At 36.7% G+C, this 23,538-nt stretch overlaps 1 protein-coding gene across 3 annotated transcripts in view; it reads left to right on the top strand.

Moving 5' to 3' along the window:
* Nucleotides 1-23,538, top strand: part of pde4d (phosphodiesterase 4D, cAMP-specific) — a gene marked incomplete at both ends in the record, with an annotated part of 148,254 nt that overhangs the window by 26,902 nt on the left and 97,814 nt on the right. The window contains one exon of one of the 3 annotated variants that reach the window (XM_079384644.1): nt 20,369-20,625. The exons of the other annotated variants lie outside the window; for them this stretch is intronic. Coding sequence (XP_079240770.1) covers nt 20,369-20,625 — 257 coding nt within the window. Of the gene's footprint in view, nt 1-20,368; nt 20,626-23,538 lie in introns of those variants that run through there. 3 annotated transcript variants of the gene reach the window in all.

Raw genomic sequence — 23,538 nt, 5'->3', positions numbered from 1 at the left:
TTGAATAAGTTAATAAGTTTAATAAGTTAATAAATTAATAAGTTTAATAAGTTATAGCGCAAAATACACATGAATGTACATAAAATGTTGCAGTATGGCTTACCAAAATGTATTATGTCTGTCTAATGTAATCGCTCAATCAGTGTTTCAACCGCTGATAAATGCAAATAAAACAAGACTGTGAACAGTATGTCACTTAATGTGACATTTACCTCAGCAGTTCACAGTTCATTAGTTAGCTATAAAACAACACTGAAGAGAAGTTTTTTTACTTTATATAAGTATGTTTGAATAAATCTGGTATTAAGGTATTTATGAAGAAAAAAGGAAAGTTTATGTTTAAGTTTATGGTAACAAAAGTGGTTAACATTCAACCTGTTCTTTTTCATCAGTATTATTTGTGATTTGAAATTTGTGAACGGGAGTTCCTCTTTTGCTGTGCTAAGCCGGGCTTAGGACGCTTTCACTTTCGAATTCAAATTCACGACCGTCACTTTTTACAAGAAAAGATAGTTGTCTGTTTTGCTTACATCTATTCACTGTTTAAAACTAAAACAAATTATTGAAATATGGATTCTTAAAAGCACAACAACAATAAAACAGTAGGCTACAAACTAACTTATATAATGTAATTAATATAAACGAATAAGACGAGGCATGGCATAGGTGATACCAGAACGTTTAGCAAACACAGAGGAATCAAATAAATAAACAACATTTAAAGAAAGCCTCCATAGCATAACATGAGATAAACAGCAAAGACAAAACCAACATGTTCACCTTCTCTGGTTTAAGAAGTAGTCTTTTATTTTACTTTCGCTGGAAAACCAAATCATCTGTCCCGTCCGCCATCGTTTCCTCAGTAGGAAGCTCTGCTCCCAAAGAGCGTAGACCATGCACTGGCACAAATGCGAACACGTCAAATTTTAACGCTCTCATAACTATCGGCATCGGCATCGGTATCGGCCGATATCATTCTGAAAAATCGGCTATCGGTATCGGCAGAGAAATTCAGTATCAGTGCATCTCTATTAAATGTGACTCATAACATAACTTCAATTTTATGAGTCACATTTAAAATGGGTGGGTTCAAACAAAAGGTGCTATCTTCTAAGTTGTGTATCAGATCCAGATGAAAATACCTGTAAATAAAAGATGAAATGTTAATCTCTCATCTCATATTCATCTTTTGATGTCAAACCCAAATGTTTTCAGTCTACAGCAAAAATAAAGGAATTGAAGGAATTGGCCTTACTGTTCCAATACTTTTGGAGGGCACTGTATATACTGTGTATATATTAAATCATTCTAGATTATATTATGAAAATATTTTATATATTAATAATAGATCTATAGATAGATAGATAGATGATATATTTTTTTGTATTTAAAGTGCATTTATTTTATAATTGTGAACAAATGGGCAAAATAATATATACAATATCCAACAAGAGATGTAAGCCCTAGTTGTGCAATCTTTTTTCATGCATTTTTGGTCACTTAAGTGGGACAGAATGAAGGCCACTGTTGCATGTGTTTTGAATGATGATTACAGTGGAGGCTGTTCGTCTATTTTAGGAGTTCTTGCCCGATGGGCTATACCCACCTCCCTCGGTAAAACGTGACCTGTTTCTGGTAAATGCTCTATCCTCGGCCCTCTCTTCAGGCTCGAAACTGACCATGTGCCAAACCTTGAAATTCCAAAACACCACTTCCTCTTTGAGGAGCAGCAACAAAGATAAGCCACTTTGTTATTTTTGGGTGGACAAACGCCTCGCACAAGAAATTAGTGTAGGAGAGCCGATGTTGAAATGCATAGTGAAAGCTTGTAAAATAAAGCATTGGCTGCATTTACACAGACAGACAGACAGACAGATATATATATATATATATGAGAGGTTTTTTACCTTTTATTTTTTTCTTCAAAATAAATGCTTATATGGGCTTTGGTGTGAAGAAATATTGAGCGTATGAACATGGTGTCTAATGAGAAAGACCTTTTCAGGTTTTGTTGTTTTGAAATTCCTCCTGTAGCTGTCTCCTCCTGATGAGGTCACGAGGTCACAATGAACCCTGCTGTTCTATAGCGTTTAGGTGTTTCTGCAGGGTGCCAAGCTGTTGTTCCTGCTCTGCTGACATATCTGGGTCATTCCATCAAGGAAACTAACCATTTGTTTTTCAAGTAGTTTGCCAGTGCATGTGATATATTATTTTCCACCCTAAATATTCATTGATCTTATTGTTGGGTGTCGTGTAGTGCTGCTTACTGCTGTTTTGTCAAGTGTACTCATAAGAAATCAGCGAGTGTTCGGGTGTCTGGATAGAAAGCAAGTGCCACAGTGTGAATTAACATAAACACTGCCTTTGTCCTTACTGTCATCTTAATTTGTCTCTTTGATTGCATTAAGGCTCATATCTTGCTGTGAAAATTACATTTTTCACCGTCATGCTCCTGTCTATGAATATTTTGTTAAAAAAAAAAGCAGACCTAAGGCTTGTCATTTCACTGTGCTCTGATTACAAATGCATTTTGTATAGAGCGCTGCGTAGAGATCGACATTCAAAAGCATGATAATTTTGGTCTAGATGAGTCAACCCCCTGGTAAATGCGTCATAAATCATAAAAAGATCAGATCTATTTGAACTTTTACAATTCTTTTATTGCTAAAAATGAAAAAGTAATGAAAAAAATGTCATGCAGATATGAGACCTTGCTAACATTTGGTGTCTCAAGTGTCTTTCCTTCACATAAGGAATTATGTTTGACACTAATTCATTACAGAGCAGCTATAAAAGGAACAGTTCACCCAGAAATGAAATTACTGTTATTGTTTAAATTTTGGAAAAGGAAAGAGGAATTGACGTGACATGTGGCCAAGCATGGTGACCCAAATTTGGAATTTACCCATCCAAGTGCACATTTTGGTGGTTAGGGGAATCAGTCTTTTTTTTTTTTTTTTTTTTAACTAAATATACATTTTTAGCTTTTTGTGAAAATGACCCTTTTTTTTCCAGATCAACCAAAATCAGCACACACTTAGGTAGTCCGTGTCTCAGATGCGGTACGTTTCTTTAAAGAACTACAGACTCTGTTTGTAAAATAGGCTGTGAAGCACAGAGATGCAGGGTAGGATTAATCTTGTGGTCTTCAGTGTCTATGTTTTAAATTCATTCATTTTTATAAGATACAGAATGTGTTGAAGACTGAATCAATGAAGGATCCGCAAGGCCTGATATTCTTAATATTTTGGAATGGCAACATTTAGTGATGTATTACTCTAGACTGGTCTTATCTCGAACTGTTGTGCACAGCTGTGTTTCGCTACTGAATTAATCAACTAATTTTAACAAATTGTTGAATAATTCATTCATTCACTCACTCACTCATTAAATGATTGTCGCCACCTACAGGCGGTTTTAACTTTGTTTATCATTTAATCTTATCAGTTATCATTCATATCAATGTAGGCTTTTTATTTTTCCATAATATTTCTGTATTCAAAATGTTATATTTAAAACATTATATTCATAACATTATTTATGCAGTTGTAATTGTAGTGTAAGTGACTTTATGACTTATTTTATCAAGACATTTGTGGATCTTTCAGATGAATTTGAGGAGTGCTGGTCTGGTCTTGTCTGGTTTTGGTCTTGCCTTAGTCTCAACCCTTCAAAGTCTTGGTCTTGTCTTTGTCTTCTTGACGCACTCAGGTCTTGTTTTTGACTTGATCTTGATTTATTTGGTCTAGCAACATGACAATAATGTATGTTTACAATTCAAATAATTCACAAATATTTAATTGGATCTGCAGACATTGCAGTAATTATTGCAGTAAAAGCTTAAGTTTTATTATAAAGTATATTTTTATTTGGGGGATGATAATAATAATAATAATAATACGTTTTATTTATATAGCGCCTTTCCAGAGCTCAAGGATACTTTACAATAAACATCAGAAATGTGAGAATAACATCAAACAATAATACAGAAAGTATATAGAGTAATATATAGAGTAATATAGAGTAGAGTAATATATAGATTAGACAACATAAAACAGAATAAACAGAAATCAACTTAAGAAAGGTCGCATTCTGAAAACAAGTGAGTTGTAAGCAGCGATTTAAATTCAGACAGGTTATTGGCAAGACAGAGTGATCTGGGCAGAGAGTTCCATAATTTAGGGGCAACAACACTGAATAATCTGCCCCCCATGGAAGAGAGGGACAGCGAGAAGGCGAGAATCAGAGGGCCGCAATGAACGAGGTAGAGAACAGGCAAGGAGCAAATTGCAAAGATTGTAAGGAGCCAGACCATGCAAAGCTTTATATGTAAGCAGGAGAATTTTAAACTTGATATGATAGGCCACTGGTAGCCAATGCAGATCAATTAGGGATGCATCGATCCGATACTCAGTATCGGTATCGGCTCCGATACTGGCATTTTCTGCGGATCGGGTATCTGTCAGACAAGACCGATCCAAGATGAATACAGATGAATATTTAAGTCGGTAAACTCAAGTTCATGTAAACTCTTCTCTCTGCTGAGGCTGTCTGTCATCCTCCATTCAGCATTTGAACTGCGTTTCACGTTCGGTTATGCCAGTAAAAACGATGAAACTCTCTTCAAGAGCACTTAACTACTGAGATTTAACATGTTAAAAGAAAAGGTTCAAACTATCGCACAGATTTAATAAACTACGCATCAATATATCTTTCCTTTGTGCTTTCAACTTCTCTATGCAGCGCTGCACGCTATGACTCCGTGCTGCTTCAAGTGCATCATTCTGCGCACGGGATGCACATAAGCGTTTTGTGCCGCTCTGTATTGGAGCTTTTCTTACTAGGCCTATAATAAAGCTTTGCGCAATGAAGGATTATTTATAGCGTTTCTTGTTCTGTCCGATGATAGGACAGAAAAAGAAAGGCTAATAATAATCTAATGTATAGCACAGTAGTGGAGGCAGCAACATATGATACATAGGACATTTACATTTAGCAGACGCTTTTATCCAAAGCGACTTACATTGCATTCAAGTTACAGTTTTACATTTTATCAGCTCTTGCTTTCCCTGGGAATCGAACCCATGACCTTGGCGTTGCTAGCACCATGCTCTACTATTTGAGCTACAGGAAAGCTAACATAAAACATTATTTTTGTATCTGCGAGGTGTCCATTACACATTTTCCCTGTGTGTTAACATCAGTAATTATGACTATCTCTTGGTAATGTATTTTGCCCCGCCCCCAAACATATGATTGGACTATCAGTCGAATATCGGCAAGATTCAAAAATTCTGATTCGACTATGAAAATCCTTAGTCGGGGACACCCCTAATATAAATACTTTTACTTGTTTTCATTAATGTATTTTACAACAATACAAAGAGCAATGTGTAACATTTTACCAGATTTAGTCCTACACTTATTCACTTTTATTTGTTCCCCTCTAAATAAATGTTATTTCACTAAATGTTTAGATTTTATGAAATTGTGCACTTGTGTAACTTTCGCTGCTAAATTATCCACTAACCTACTTTATAATAGTATTTTTGTCATTGATATGATTTTATATTTTTTCATTTGTTATTTTTCATTAAAATTAAGTTATTTAGTAGATTGTGTTTCACACACACGCTAGTGATGATCAGGTCAACACACAGAGGTATACAAATTCTACATTGATAAAAAAAAACTGCGCTCGGATCGCATCGGATTTGGCCGATAGTCAGAATTTTCTAGATCGGATCGGATCTGAAAAAAATGGTATCGTTGCATCCCTAGCTAGAATAGGGGTGATGTGGGCCGAATGCTTAGTATGAGTGAGAATACGAGCGGCTGAGCTTTGAATATACTGTAATTTAGCAATGGAGGTAGCTGGTAAACCAATGAAAAGGGCATTACAGTAATATAGATGACTTGAAACAAAAGCATGGATGAGAGTTACTGCATCGTTGGCACTAATGAAAGGACGGAGCTGGACAGTTCGTCATGAAAGAATGCTGATTTAGTGAGAGGGTTGATATGAGACTGAAATGAAAGAGAGGAGTCAAACATAACACCGAGATGATGGGGGATGATGATTAAACAGACAAAAAAAGCAACATACAAGTATCATAAAAATTGTCAATATGATTCCACATCTTCTGATCTTCTCAGTATGGGGAAAAAGCAGCTTAGACAATTTGCCTAAGATCTCCTTTGTGTGGAAGCAGAAAAATATTTTCAGCCATTTTTGCACTGTATTTTAAGACAGCAAACGTTTTTTTGCAATTACAGCTGCCTCCCTTGGCAGGTGTGCTGTTTTGCATTTTTAATGCATGTGCGTAAGAGCTGTCAATGTCTTGATTTTGCATTTACCCCTGTCGCAAGTGTCTGGCAGTATTACATGAAACAACCGTGTCAGCGTGAAGGAGGCTAGCCACTGTGAGACTCAGAAAGTTGAATAACAGAAGCAGATCTGACATGCAGCCAAAATATTATTCGTGCCAAAGCTGCGAGATGCATCATTAAGGAGAGAATAAGCCCTGCTGAGGGCAGCGATAGAAAAACAACTTGTGTGACCAAGACATCAGCCGTTGGATCCCAAAGGTTACTCTCTAGTGAGGACAAGCTTCCCAAACATTTTCAAGGTGACAACAGAAATGAGTCAAGCATTATCACGTTAAAACAGATTGTATAAAGGAGGATCTGATATGAGATGAGGAGTTTTGGGTTTTTGTGGACAGAGGAGATGAACTTGGGGAAAGGTGGAGTGAAAAAAGTAATTGTGCAAAGCAAACGCTATTATCTGTGATATACTGTATTAGGGAATGTGATGCCTTGTTTTGGTCTTCCAAGCTTTCACATAACTATCAAACGTGTTTGTGATGGTGCAGAATGATAAAATGGATATTGAGGTGGCTAGAAAGGTCTTATTTTTTAAGCACTTCATCAAAATTCTAAATTTATCTCAATGATTCGTCCTGGAACCAAATAATGGGCCTCAATACACTGAAAGTGGAAATTGGCCCCTTCTGATATGATTCAGGTAAAAATGGTTTAAAAATGAAAGTAGCTGTCCAAATTTCCCAGTGCTATTTTAAATTATAATTTCAGAATGGAATGCAAAAATGAGACGTTTTCACATTCAGAGATTCTCTCAAAGTGTGAAGGTAATTTTTTTTCCTGATACTGGTATGCCCTCTTGTGTCCAAAACACAACTATTTTTCTGTTCTGAATATTGTACAATAATATTGTAGGTTTTATTACCCTGTTGTGGATATTTAACTGTGTTTAATGAAATAACAATTATAGTTGTAAAATAAGTAAAATTGCAATATAATTAAGTTACAGCTATTGTCAAATAAATACTGCTACCTGTAGTTTCAAAGAAAAAACTGATGATAAAAATGTGTAAATATAATAAAATGGAGGATAATCTAAACACATAATAATGATAATAAAAATAATAATACAAGATTAATTTTCTGAAAGCCAAAATCTAAAAAAGTGTCTCTAAAACTTTTTATTACACATTATCAAGTGTAACAATATGCAGTGTGCTATCATGGTGTATTAAATCTTTAAAGAAATTATATTATTATATTAAATATAAATAAAATAATTATATTAAAATGGGAAAACATTATTATTAATGTATTAATAATATTAATACATTAATAAACATACTCTACCATTTGAGCTACAGTTTTTGGGTACTCCACCCACCTCTGTATTTAAATAGTACAGACTAATATAGTTTTCAAGGTCAGTCATTTGTTTTTTCATCATGAATGAATGATGCATTTAAATGGCGCTTTTATTGTGTATTGCCGTACTCCCAAAGTGCTTTACAATCATGTGGGGGTCTCTCCTCAACCACCACCAGTGTGCAGCATCCACTTGGATGATCATAGCTAGACCTGTTTTTTTTTAGGTATGCGTGTACATATTTTAGGGTTGTTGCTAAAGAAAAAACAAGCAAAGAAATCCTAGTAAGGAAAGATATAATGGTTTGAACCCAGTCGTCCAGTAGAGGGAGATGTTTTACTGTAAGTCAAGCTTTCTAATTCTGCTTGTTAATTGTGTGCATTGTATACCACTGAAATGTGCAGGAATAATTAAGGAATTAATTAATAATTAAGGAATAATTCACCCAAAAATTTTATATTTATTTATTTTTGGTAATGCTGTTTCAAATTCACATGCTCTTAATTTTTCTGTTAAACAGAGACAGTTAATTTTTGAAGCAACTGTTCCTTTAAGAACAGTTTTTTTTTTTTATTGTCGTTTGTCATTCCTGTCATTTTCTTTTAATCCATGTACAGATGTGGACTGGAGTGACTTTGCTCTCGCTGTTTCTAAAATAAGTGGACAAGCTATAGTTTGATTTAGAATCTAAATTTGCTCCATTATTCCATTGAAAGCTTGCAGCACACAACAATGCAGTCTAATTTTAGTTCATGTTTTTTATACCTTGATTTTTAAAGTGCTGACAGAACAAGGGTATGACAACCTCTGCAATAGTGATAAAATCACAAAGTGTTTGAAGAGATGTGTCACTTCTTCACTTTTGATTGAACTTGTTTGAGGACATCCTTTTATAGCACCGTTCTCTCAGCATGTCAGACTTTAAAAAGGGTCTTTTTATACCGTTGTGTTTGAAGGGTGCCACAGCTATAATTCACACAAAGTGCTCTGGCACAGAGTTCTCCCTTATCAGCTGGAAGGCAGTTAGTCAGTCAGTGCGAATGAGCTGCTAAATGGCCACAGAGGTCGTGCAGCCACATCAACTCTGCACACAAAAAGACAGATACTTTGCATTTATGTATCTTCAATATATTCGTGACTGTCTATGGATTTTTGAGTATTCAACTTGGCATGGTTGGGGCACCACCAATATCACAAAACATGTTCAGGTTACATTTCACCCTGAAAATAAGAAATTGAGGCTTTTTTTGTGTGTACCAAGCACGTTTTCCTCCAAAATTACATAATGTATCCAGAGGTATTACTTATGATTATGCAATTTTGAAATTATTCCTAATAGTGATTTAATTAGCTACTCGAGTCTGATGAGAAAAAGAGTTGTTCAAAATGTCTATTGTTTATTATGTTTATTTTTGATTCTCATTTAATTCGCATGAATGTAACACAATAATAATAAAAAAAAAATTTATCACAATTTTTTTATCGATAGGTAGTGTAACACATACTATCATGTGTAGTTTAAACCGATCATAGAATCATAATTATATATAAAATATGAATAATAAAAATAATAAATATATAAAAAATAATATTAAATAATGAAAATATCAATTAAAACTATTTCTCATTAAATATAATTATAAAAAAATAAAACAATTATTAATAATAAATTAATTATTAATATTAATATTATTAATAATCCTTCCAACTGTCTATGAAACCTATGTTATTCTGCGGGCACCACTTAGACATCCAGCCATTGAGTGACGACAGTCTGCTATGAATCTCATCGCCACAGTAAGCAGGGAGCGGACCAGAGCATATTACAGTGTCTGACATCGTACTTGCAAGTTCACACACCTCTTTAACATTATATTTAGTGATCTCCGACTGGCAAAGTCGAACATCATTAGCGCCGACGTGGATAACAATCTTACTGAATTTACGTTTAGCATTAGCCAGCACTTTTAAATCTGCCAAGATGTCAGGCGCTCTGGCTCCCGGTAAACATTGAACTATGGTGGCTGGTGTCTCTATTTTCACGTTCCGTACAATAGAATCGCCAATAACTAGAGCACTTTCATCAGGTTTCTCAGTGGGTGCCTCACTGAGTGGGCAGAACCTGTTTGATGTTTTGATCGAAACGGAAGAGACTAGGCCGCCTCACAGTCACCCAGCTGCCCTGCTGCACGGGCTCTACCGGAACCGAACAATGTACAGGACTCCCTGAGCTAGTCGCATCCAAAGCAGTATCAACAGCCCTCACATTCTTACTGTCCTCAACTAAAGTTTGGATGCCTGTCTCAAATTCTGAAACCTTCTCTGTCAGCCTAACTATTTCCCTGCATTTACCACATGTGAATCCCTCGTCGCCGACAGAGAGAGAGATAAACTGTACATGTGCCAAACAGTGCAAACAACAATAGCAGGGGAAGAAGCCATTACTCACCGTGATTGAAGAATGATTCACTTACCACTATTGTTTGATGAACTCGTGAGAAACGTAGCGAGAAAAAAGAAAACAATAATCGGCGCGAATGGAACTGCGAGTGACAAGCTAACCGGCTAACGAATCCTAACGCGCTACACTCGCGGTTTTAAACAGCGACTATCAAATTAGTTTGATAGATAATACCAGAAAAATGGTGGGAATTAAGTTATATATTATCACTTTAAACAACAGAGAGTGAAAGTAAGATAGAGATTCAACAGAAAAGCGAAGCTACATGGAGCTACAATCGCAAACCTCTCAGCAGCACGACAGACAGGAACAGACAAAAGCAATCGATGTGAGTAGTAGTAGTAGTAATATTAATACATGTTTTTCATAAATGATTATTAATATAATAATCAATAATGTAATATTAATAATAATTATAAAATAATACGTTTTTCTTATTTACTTTTAATTCTATTTTAAAATCTTTATTTTTTTACCTTTAATTATCTATTGTGATTATTTTACGACTGTGATCTTTGAATTAGTATTGTTTATGATATGTGTAATATAAATAAACTTGCGCTTTCTTGCCTAATATTATTATTATAATTATTACATGAAATTATAATGATCATGATTTGCTATTCAGTTACTTTATATCACAGTCATGAAAATTCGATTTTTGCCTTAGAGTAATGAGAATTTTAGGAGGAAGTGTGCTTAATTAAATTAAATTAATGTCACCACAATAATAAAAAAAATTAAAATGAGGCTTCATTTTCTTTAAGCGCAAAATATTTTTTTCTTTTGATTTTTAGGGTGAAATAGGACCTAGACATATTTCATATCTCTGGACGGGTTCTGAGAGATTGACCCAGAGAGTATTTGTGTGAGGCGTTCATGCATGCATGCATATGTATGTGAACATCACCAGCACTGGGTTTGGAGCTGCATTCTGCGGATTAGTCTCCTTTCATTCCTCTGTTAAATCTCTAGCTCTGAGTCAATTCTTACCACACACACACACACACACACACTTGTCTCTTTCCATCCATGTTGCCAAGGGTAACAGTGGAGAAACACACACAGACGTCATGCAGGGAGAAGTGGGGATGGGAAGCGAACACACAATGCAGTGCTCTACCAGTCACTATGACACAACCCAAAGAACATGCACACATTGAGGTGGCCTGATGCCAAATGTGCATACTGACAGTCCACAAAAAGCTGAGGGTTATCAAATCAGTAGTTAAAATCATAACATCCCTATATTCCTTGATATATCACAAGTTATGAGTCTATTGTGAGATTTGGAACCCAGTGAAAGCAAGTATGGTAGATCTCACCACATGGAGTATTTTATTGTCTTTTTTGTGAGCACTATTATTTATGCTCCTTTTTTGTGGACTATGTACTAGATGAGAGATTGACAGCCCAGAACTAGTGCTTGCGAACGTCTCTGTCCTGTGTCCTTGAAGTAATGAGTTGAAATCCAGAGGCAGTTTTCCGACGGGGCACGGTGAGGCCAGGGACCAACACATCCATAGACAAGCACACACTTTAATAACATGGTTACCCTCAGACAGATGCTGTTTTATGGTATCAAGAGATTTATCTGAAGTCACATTAATAATTCTTAACAAGAGATTAAATATTAACATTATTTCCGATTAAATATACACAAACATTCAAAACTTTTAGGATCAGTACTTTTTTTTGTTTTAAAGAAATTACTACTTTTATTCAGCATTGATGCACTGAATTGATCAAAGTGACAGTAAAGACATTTACAGTATAATACATTATTAATTACAAAAGGTTTGTGTATGTGTTAAATGCAGACCTTGAGCCAAAAGCTTATCACCAAACACCAATGACTTGTACATGTGAGAAGCACACAATTCCCTAGAATATCATTATATATGTATTAGGGGTATGCGATATATATCATCTACGATAATATCATAATTGTTGTTTTAACAATGTGCGATTTGACATTATCGAGTATTTTGCAAAAACCATTCAAAACACACCTACAGAGTGCACGCATTTATGACGTGTCACTACATTTAGAAAGATCACAAAATTAAAGACATGGGGGCAGAAAATGTATATAGGCTATTTATACCACTTCATATAGCCTAGTTAATAAATTTCACACGAAGAGTAACGAAAAATAATGCTCCAAAAATGACCATGATTACAAACGTGGAATTGATTTTTTTTTTTTTTTTTTTTTTTTTTTACAACAGTTCAATAAACAAGAAGTTAATTAAGAGACTTAACGTTTTAGACACCATATTTCCTGTTTTTGCTTTATTTCGACAACAAGAATAACTCCAAACACAGCCACAGCACTGTTTTGCGTCTCTGAGCAACATGATGCTGTTTTGTTCTTGAATGAGTCAACCTTTGAATGATTCGGTTCAATCCCGACTCACTTATTAACAGTGACTTGCTGCCACCTGCTGGCGGTTTTAATTTCACATTCAAAGTATCTTTTTTTATTTAAATAATTTCAAATATCGGTATTTATTGTTTTATGTTTAATGTATCAAAACATGATTTATGCATTTGTAATTGCAGGTTAAATGCATTCATATCTTGCATTAAACAGTGTGTATATGCATCTAAATGCCCTGTCAGATGCAGCTTCTGTGTTTTCTCTGCATTGCAAAGATTCATTTTGTTGTTACTGATTTCATTTGCTTGGTAACAGCCCAAAAGTCTTATTATTCTAATTCACTGATTAAATGTAGGAATTTGACTCAAAAGATAATGGACACTTTTAGAAAAAATTGCTTTTTATATTATATCATAACATGTAAAAATTAGTTTAAACTTATTGGAAAAGATTCATTTCTATCAGTGTGAACTGACCACCACACAGAATTTGAAGAATATCAAAAACTTTAGGAGTCGGCTGTCCACGACAGTCCTTAAGGTACCAGCACAATAGCATACAGAAAAATATAGTCGAATTATCTTTATCGATAAAATCCCAGAAAATATAATCGAGATATAATATTTTGTCAATGTTGCACATCCCTAATATGTATGTATGTATGCATGTATGTGTATATGTATATATATATATATGTGTGTGTATATATGAGTGTGTGTATATACAGTACATAGTCCACTGAGGGTGAACAAATATATGACAGAATCATACACTGCACATGAGAACATCAACAGCCAAGCAAGCACACACTTTAATAACTTGGTCATCCTGAGACAGATGTTGTTTCATGATATCAAGAGATTTAATTGGAGTACAGCTTTTGCAAAATCTGCTGCTCTGAAGTCACATTAATACATTTTAATGAGAAAAAGAATCGATTAAATATTAACATAACTTTCAGTACTGTGTGGTATTTCTACAGTGGCACCACTTAAGATGTTGATATATCTGTTAAGACTGTCATAATTTCTTGGAGTATTTTGCAGTATAAAATCCTTGTATTGTACATGCTTTTATATTGATTATGCATCATTTTAAGATAGACTGTCATAACCAGAAGGATGAGACCGTAGCGTCATCCATGACACATTTGTACATCAGATTTCTTTGGTTTTGTTCACAATGAACTGCTCACATTTCAACCAAATTGCAGGTTTCTTGCGCAATCACCAATCTTTCTGTAGCTATTTTTGTCTGTCTTCCTGGATTTTGTGTTAATTCTACCCTGATCTTCCAGCTAATTCCAGGAACTGGAATTGAGAACCACTGAATTATAGATATAGTGTATGTGATTTGTATAAATTTTTTTTTTTTTTACATTTTTGTATTTTTTTTACTCACCCTTATGTGGTTCCAAACAAATATTAAAACTTTGGAGTCTGTAAGATTTTTTAAAATGTTTTTGAAAGAAGACTCTTGCTCACAAAGACTGCATTTATTTGATCAAAAAACAGTAATGACAATTATATTATGAAATATTATTACAACTTACATTTAATTATGTTTAAAAAGCAATTTATTAATGTGCTGACAAAGCTACATGATCAAAAATACAATAAAATAGTAATATTGTGAAATGTTATTACAATTTAAAAGAACTGTTTTGTATTTTAATATATTTTCTAAATGTATTTCTGTAAAGCAAAGCTGAATTTTCAGCAGCCATTACTCCAGTCTTCAGTGTCACATGATCCTACAAAAATCATTCTTATATGCGGATTAATTCCTTGAGGAATAAAAAAGCTTTCTAATTTTAAAGGTACTATTTTATGATTTTTGTCCTTTTTTGAGCACTTTCATTTTATGGAAAACGTTTGCTTGGACAGTCTGGCTAGTTGTTTCTTTGGTGTTTCACAAAGATATGCCTTTTGTTATTGTAACAATATTGTTATTGTAATTATTTGTTGTTGCTTTTAAATGGTCGTTAAATTGTGTAAAGTAAAGGTGAGCACATCTTTTTGTGATAACAGATGGCAAGCTGAGTAAGTATATTCACAAGTATATTCACACAGACAGATGTGAACTAATGAAACGTTAGCATGCTAAATGCTTCTCTTCTCAAAATAGCCCAGAGGGTTATCTTAATGTCACACTTACAGTTGTTATTGGTTATTATGTGATGCTTGTTTTTGTTTTTTTGTAAAGCAATGACAGTCTGTTGCAGTCAGCAGGGGGTGGTGTGCTGTACTGGTTAAAGATCTATGCTTCTAACGGAAAGAGTTTGAATCCCTCATTGAATTGCCGTTGTGCCCTTCAGCTAAACACTTACAGCAACCCCGGGTTTCTACAGTGAAGATTCTCCCTGTTAGAAGTGCACTTTAAATTGCTTCGGGTCACAGCATCTGTTAAATGACTAGAACTCAATAGAAGCTTATGATAGTATCACCAATTCAGGTGAGTGAAGGTGAAAGGGACAGGCAGAGAAGTGCTATTGACCCCTGAGCAATTTTGTGTCCAATGTCTAGTTAGTATGAGGATGATTATGTATGGTATAACTGAGAATGCATTTCTGCATTCTGATAAACATGAAAGTAAGCATAGAAATAGGAGATTTGGAAAAAGTTGTCATTTTTGGATTTTACATGCTAAAACACAGCAAAGAGATCATACAGAGATCCTAAAACAATTGAGGATTGTTCTCCTGATGAGAACTTTACACTTTCCTTTTTTTTGGGCATTTTACCCAAAGTGTCTGTAACAGGGCGAACGAGACGTGGGGATCCATGTGCAAGATTTTATTAATAAACAGTCAAATAACAGGCAGGATTATCAAACAACAGCGAACAGGTATGGTACGGGCAAGACACAAGCGTATTCCTAGAACAAGCGTGGGTCTTTGATCGGCGAACAATATCCAACAGGGTGAGGCAGAGAGATAATCCAGGTAAACGATCAGTGATTCAAGAGAGGTGCAAACAGAGTCCGAACGGCAAGGCAAGGGGTTAATCCAGGAAACATGGGCAAGAATCGAAACACTAGAAAACACACAAGGCAAGGCTAAGACAACAAAGAGGGTTCTGTATCACAACTAAAACTAGAAGAGTTATAAATGCAGAACAATACTGGAACTAAACAGAAAAACACAGAATGGATCAGTAAGGCAGCTAACACTAGGGGAGTGCTAAACGCAGAACAATACTCAGCAGAGAGGAAGAGGAAGTCCATGGTTTAAGTAGGGTGTGTAATTGTGTGATAATTCTCAGGTGTGAGCGTGATTAGTGGAATCAGCTGTGTGTGTCGTCAGTGCAATGGATGATGGGAAATGCAGTCCAGTGTGATGTGTGCTGTGAGAGTCAATATGATGGAGAGGCGACCTCTTGTGGCAGTCAGACGGAAGGCCACGAACCAGATTCGTGACAGTGACTTTGATTGCATTGAAGGTTACATTATATTACATTCTATCAGTTCATGCCTGGGGTTCAAACCCATGACCTTGGAGTTGCTAGTGCCATTCTCTACAGTTTAAGCTACAGAAATGCTCAAAAAAAGTAGGATTTTTTTTATGATACAGTAGCATATTTGGTCTCAGAAGTAGGGATGCACGATGTTATCGGACTGATATCGGAATCGGCAGATAATGGCTTGTAAATATCAGCAAATATCGGCCTGATATGAAAAATTATGCCATATGTCTTGCCGATAAGAGGATTACATTAACTCACATGTGTTCAGGGTGTGCTAGTGATTAGATCACGTCAACAGTGTGGCTCATTCTTGAAGCAAAGTTTTGTCTGAATGATGATTAAATTCACTGATTTAGATAGCTGAACTTAATCTGTGAAAGCACGTACAGAATGACGCGTTCGGTGTGTGATAGAGTAAACAGTAACAGCACGTGCAGCGGCAGCAGTGACAGCCTCCCCCCCAGGTCTTAACGCCCGGTCGGTAAGGAGATTTTATCTTTAGGGGGCGCTGTTGGCCTACTTCTAATTAAATTAAAGGTAAAATAGCCTACACAAATAACATTTAGACTGTGTTTCTGATTTCATAAAGCCGTAATTGATGTCATAAAATAACGAGTATGTTTCGATTTAATGGTCAGAATCTATAGCTTAAATAAAAAAAAAATCACAAACATGACACTTATAATTTTATATATACTGATTTATTCATTAATGTGTCATGAGCTGTAAAAGATTTTAAGAACTCTTTTGTTTTAGACCATCTACAAATGTTAAATCCTAAAATAAAATGTTAGGGTAAACTGCATCTTTCTGGGGGAAAAATGCAGCAATTGATAGTTTATTTATAGTTATTTTCAAAGCTTCAATGTACTGTCAAAAAAAAAAATCATAATTTTTTCTTTAATTATAATAAATAAGTTTGTTAAAAACTAACCAAAATTAATTTCTGCACAGGAGAGACTTGGTGTTGTTTCCAAACAAAAGGAAATATATCGGCATCGGCCAAAATTAGATAGAACATATCGGCATATCGGAAATCGGCAAAAATCCAATATCGTGCATCCCTACTCAGAATAATCTGAGCACAGTATGAGACATTGTTGAGATCTCATCTGAAGCTTCAGAGAAGACACATATATTACTGGATTTTAGTCTTTGGAGAAAAATCTTAAGAAATTTAAATAGATAGTTATCCCAAAAATGAGAATTCTGTCATAATTTCCTTACTCTCATGTTGTTCCAAGCCTGTATGACTTTATTCTGGGGAAAGCTAAAGAAAATATCTTGAAGAACATCGAAAACCAAAGATTTGAGGCCATTTCGCAAAATATCTTCTTTTATGTTCCACAGAAGAAAGTAAGTCATAGAGGTTTGGAAACGACACAAGGGTGAATAAATGACGACAGAATTTTTATTTTTGGGTGAACTATTGCTTTCAGTAGAAGCCTCCATTTCATTTTATTTTCTAAAAGAAATGATAGAGATATTAAAGAGATTTTTATTTATTTCCTGCAGCTATTAAAATAAGCATGCTGTGATGATCATAAGCAACATTTATAGCCGGCTCCTGTCAGGATTCATTAATCTTCGTGTCTCCTTACCTCGCGAGGCTTTTCATTTTGTGACAAGTTTGGCAGTGTAAAGTCTACATCATAAAATAACCTATTTAGAAACTGAGCAGCTGTTCTAAATATGATTTTATGATGTTGACTTTACGCTGCCAAACGTGTCACAAAATGAAAGATTGATTTTATTGGGAGGGCATACGACTGGACCCGTGTGCTGATCACCGATTGCTTCTGTCTCTCGATTGCTTCTGTCTGTTCCTGTCTGTCATGCTTCTGAGAGGTTTGCGATTGTAGCTCCATGTAGCTTCGCTTTTCTGTTGAATCTCTATCTTACTTTCACTCTCTGTTGTTTAAGTGGTAAAATGTAACTTAATTCCCACCATATTTCTGATATTATCTATCAAACTAACCTGACTAATTTGATCGTTTGCTTTTAATCTAAAAGCGTGAGTGCAGCGCGTTAGCATTTGCTAGCCAGTTAGCTTGTCATAAGTGTTTCTACTCACGTCTATTACTGTTTTGTTTTTTCTCGCTCCGTTTCATTTCTCTCTCGCTCTGTTTTTCATGAGTTCATCAAACAACAGTGGTAAGTGGTAAGTTCATTGTTCAGTTCCGGTTGAGCCCGTGCAGCAGGGCAGCTGGGTGACTGTGAGGCGGCCTAGTCGCGGGTCAAAACACCACTCTTCCGTTTCGATCAAAACATCAAACAGGTTCTCCCCACTCAGTGAGGCACCCACTGAGAAACCTGATGAAAGTGCTCTAGTTATTGGTGATTCTATTGTACGGAACGTGAAAATAGAGACACCAGCCACCATAGTTCAATGTTTACCGGGAGCCAGAGCGCCTGACATCTTGGCAGATTTAAAAGTGCTGGCTAATGCTAAACGTAAATTCAGTAAGATTGTTATCCACTTCGGCGCTAATGATGTTCGACTTCGCCAGTCGGAGATCACTAAATATAATGTTAAAGAGGTGTGTGAACTTGCAAGTACGATGTCAGACACTGTAATATGCTCTGGTACGCTCCCTGCTTACCGTGGCGATGAGATTCATAGCAGACTGTCGTCACTCAATGGCTGGATGTCTAAGTGGTGCCCACAGAATAGCATAGACTTTATAGACAATTGGACGAGTTTTTGGGGCAGACCTGACCTGTTGAAAAGAGATGGTGTTCATCCCTCCTGGGGTGGTGCCGCTCTTCTCTCTAGAAATATGGCACATAGTCTCAGAGTTCGTACTTGACTAACTGGGGCCCAGGTCAGGAAGCTAGCCGCCTTATGTCACAGAAGTCAGTTAATTTTCACTCCTTCACCCAGATATCACTTCTCAATGTCAAATGCAGAAATGTTAATTCATGCGTTTATGACCTCAAGGTTAGATTATTTTAATGCTTTATTGGGCGGTTGTTCTGCATGCTTAATAAACAAACTACAGATGGTTCAAAATGCAGCAGCTAGAGTTCTTACTAGAACAAGGAAGTATGACCACATTAGCCTGGTTCTGTCAACACTGCACTGGCTCCCTATTAAACATTGTATAGATTTTAAAATCTTGTTAATTACTTATAAAGCCCTGAATGGTTTAGCTCCTCCGTTCTTGATCGCATTATAGTCCTCCACGTCCATTACATTCTCAAAACTCTGGCCATTTGATAATAGCTAAAATATCAAAATCAACTGCGGGCGGCAGATCCTTTTTCTATTTAGTGCCCAAACTCTGGAAAAATCTACCTAACACCGTTCGGGAGGCAGACACACTCTGTCAGTTTAAAACTAGATTAAAGACCCATCTCTTTAACCTGGCATACACATAACACACTAATACGCTTCTAATATTCAAATCCGTTAAAGGATTGTTAGGCTGCATTAACTTGGTCAGAACTGGCCCCCCGACTGAGCCTGGTTTCTCCCAAGGTTTTTTCTCCATTCTGTCACCGATGGAGTTTTGGTTCCTTGTCGCTGTCGCCTCTGTCTTGCTTAGTTGGGGACACTTCATTTCCAGCGATATCGTCGACCTTATTGCAAAGACACTATTTAAACTGAACTGAGCTGGATGATGACATCACTGAATTCAAAATTGAAATGACTTTAACTGAAAATTGAGTGTTTAATCTTGTCATTTTACATTATTGACACACTATTTTCCTATTTTGATAATGTGCAGTTGCTTTATCACAATTTGCATTGTCAAAAGCGCTATATAAATAAAGGTGACTTGACTTGACTTGACTCAGTGATCAAAGGATAAGCAAATACGCACACTATTTTCTTTGGACCGCACGCACACATTCTTGTCATAAATTAGTCAGATTTAAACATACGGAGAGGGAAAAAAGAGAAAAGTTGCTTTTTGGCAGCAGTGGCCGCTTACTCCATACTGCACACACACACACACACACACACACACACACACACACACACACAATTTGAATGGCTCTTTAGCGAAGTGGTGGCTTGCAGTCAGCAGTTAGTGAAGCACTGCAGATCGACAGCTGCTCGCTCTGTCTCTCCTCCCTCCCTCCCTCCCTTCCTCTCTCCCTCTCCTCTTCTCTCTCACAAGCACACCATCATAGCTCGGCAGTCGTCCTGACAGGAGCACGCACTCTTCTGCTCTCCCGCTCTTTCGCGATTAATTCCAGTCACTCATTCTTGCGTCGAGCAGCCCGCACAGGGTTTGCAGAGACGCTCCGAGTTCGTTTGCTCACCCCTGCTCTCCCCCATCCTGGGGAGTTTACCGCTGGATTAGTGGACGTTTTTTTGTTTTTGCCCCCAGCAGCGGGAGAAGGACAGGCGAAGCGTGAGGATGGCCCAGCAAGCGGCCGTGGGCCACCAGGACACGCTGGCAGTGCCGCCCATGCCCAAGCATGTCGGGCTTAACGAGGACCTGGTGAAGATCCTGAGGGAGAACCTCCTGCAGCAGGAGCGACCCCGAGGGCACCGCCGCTCGCCCTCTTCCATTTCGCCGCGGCTGTCGCCACGGAACTCCCCCCGTCTCCTCCGACGGATGCTTCTCAACAACAACATCCACAAGCAGAGGCGCTTCACCGTGGCACATACTTGGTAGGACCCTGCCTGCCGTGTTTTTTTTTTTTTTTGGCTTTTTATCAGAGCTGGAAAAAGGAGCGTTTGTATGTACATTTTGTCAAACAGTTTCTATGCGTGAGAAGTTTTGTTCTGTTTGTTGTGTCTTTCGGAATCGTTTCCATACTCTTCCTACCTGTCACCTGCTGGGTTCTGCGTCACTTTGAGTGGCGACTGCTGTTTTCAGCCCGCTGGCACGCTTTTTGGTGTGCAGGCAAACAAATATTAATGTGCATGTTCTCCTTTGATATGGCAGATGCTCTTGCGCCACTGTTGAATAAATCATACCTGCATAAACGCTCTTTCAGACTTTCCACCTTAAGGCGAACGTTGAGGGATTAATAACTGCATATCCCACTTCATCCTCCAGTATCCTACTCTTCCAATTCCTTGCCAGCAGAAATGAGATAGAACTAATTGTTTTTTTGTTGTTGTTGTTGAAGGTGTCAGATTATTGGGCTCCAGGAAGGATTTTTACATCGCCTTCTACTGTTTTCACTATCTTAATTTCACACTTCCTTTAATGCCGCCCCCTTGCCATCCGGATTACTGTCACAAGCCACTTTAGAAATACATTTAACAGAAATTCTGTGGTGTTCTTTGGCCTTTTTCTGTTTCTGATCCAACACTGGAGAGATGTGCTGAGCAGAAACATTTCTCGGTGCCATTCTCATATGAAAAAGGTGGCGTTTAAGTCTTCGTCCTGATGAAATGGAAGTAGCAATAGATCGTTTCTTCCATTTTGTGATGTTCATCCAAGTGTAATGGATTATTATAGGGGCGGACTTAGTTCTATGCACTGGTTGTTGATTGGTTTTTGAAATGTGGGCATTGCACTCAAACCTTCAAACACCTTTCAATCTGCATGCACTTTTAAGCAGGTTAAATGATTGGAGTTGCCCTGCATATGTCACCAGAGAGAAGTCTTGATTAAGGTTCAGTTTTGATTAAACAGTACAAGGTCAAAGCATTTTTTAAATAGAAAACACATACACTAATGAAATGTTTACAGTGCGATCCATGAGATGCATCCAGTAAATAGGGATCTTTTGCATTTCATGCCGACCTTAATGCAAATGAAAACACACATTCGTACATTCTCACTGATTTTGCAATCATTTGTATTGATCCCTTCCCTCAAGATGATTTCTCTTCAGAGAAATGCTCTGGCCGTTCTTGAAAGCCTTTGAATTGATGCGCTCATCCAAGGTCTATCAGCTTGTTTGGTTAGAGACAGCTTTCCAGAGAATATCATCATTCAGAACCGCAGGGGTGTAATCAAGGTGTCAGCGTCTATGCTCATTAAATCGTCTTTAAATGTAGATGGCCTTGTGCATTTTCCCTCATTTTTCCAGCATGCCATATATCTGCAGACATAATTTGTAGTGATAACATGCATGCTCAGAATTCCAAGTCAAAGGTACATGGTTTTGACGAAAATTAGAAATATGCCCTTGTTATTTGCAATTAGCTATTGCTGGTATGCAGAAAGTGCTTCTTGTTTGTCAATTGACTAGGACAGCTAGGCATTATTGACGTATCTATTTTTTGCTCTCAAGAGATCCCTTTGTAAATGTTACCCATCTAAAAGAGGAAAAATCCCTGCTGTGTTTCAGATGCGATTAATTGGCCCACATTTCAGAGGTGTGGGAGCTGTTTTGTGTAAACGGTAAAAAAGGAGATCACTTTGCTCAACAGCTGTTGGATTCGAATGCTTTTTGTAATGCCATTATTTCGCCCCTGCACAGGAAAATGGTTCCATCAATCAGGTGAAATGGAGCTTGAGGTTTTGCCGTTTGGGGGTGATTTCTAGGATGGCCTCTGATAGAAATCTCTCGGATTTCGGGTATTTCAATTTTGAAGTACATTTTCATGTCCACGTTATGTCTTAATATATTGGCTGAAATATTATTTAAAAAAAAAATAACATTAGTTAGTTTCTTTTGTCGTAATATTCCAATTAAATGAACATGGAGTGAATATGAAATAATTTTCCTTTTTTTTTTTTTTTTACTTTTTTTCACCATGTAACTGGGTGTAAATCACTGACTTCGAAAATTATATTTTATTACTTGAAATTAAATTTTTTAGGAAATATGCCAGGTTTTTCTTCTTTTCTTTTCGTTGGTTCTTTAATCAAAAAGTTTGCAAGAGGTTTGGTAAAAATTTAAGAAGTGAGAATTTGAATTGAATTGGCCTGATCCATCCATCTAGATAAATCCATCCATCTTTTTTTTCCCCCACAAGTTTTAAACAAAGATTTGTCAAGCCAATATTTAAAGTTTGTCTTGGCCAACTTTGCTTTTCTAGTTAAATTTCATAGAATTTCAGTTTAATTCTACTTCCATATATTTAAATTACCACTTCAGTTGGCGCAGAACTCTGGTTTCCAGTAGGGATGTGCAACAGCGATCGAGTACTCGAGTACTCGGCCGTGACAGCGATGATCGATCATGAAAATGATGATTGTGGGGAAAGAAAATTCTGATTGGTTATAGCAGCACTTTGGGCGGCACCCTGAGCTCTGATTGTTTAGCTTGCAACAGCATGTGGGACAAAGTATAGACGCGAGAAGAGAGAGAAGCTTGGCTTTGAAGTCATGTAGCTACACATATCTGATTAATCTAATGTAGGATGCCTTGGGATATTAACATTTATTTACATGCAGCTGAATGCGCTGCATATTACAGTGTTTAGTTTCATGCTCAAATGAGTTATTTGAGACGGTCATATTGCTTTTAGATGTTTCTTTTTCAACAATACTGATCCTATAATATTGCAGCAGTGATGTTTTTCATCATATTTGTTCAAAAGTAGACATACTTCAATTAAAATTATTTTCGTACTTCTTATGGCATCGAAAACACGCAGGCAATTTTAGGAATCACCTGA

Source organism: Barbus barbus, assembly GCF_936440315.1.
Source record: "Barbus barbus genome assembly, chromosome: 29".
Lineage (NCBI taxonomy): Eukaryota > Metazoa > Chordata > Actinopteri > Cypriniformes > Cyprinidae > Barbus > Barbus barbus.
The sequence above is the reverse complement of the archived record's forward strand: the minus strand, read 5'-3'. Positions and strand labels throughout refer to the sequence as shown.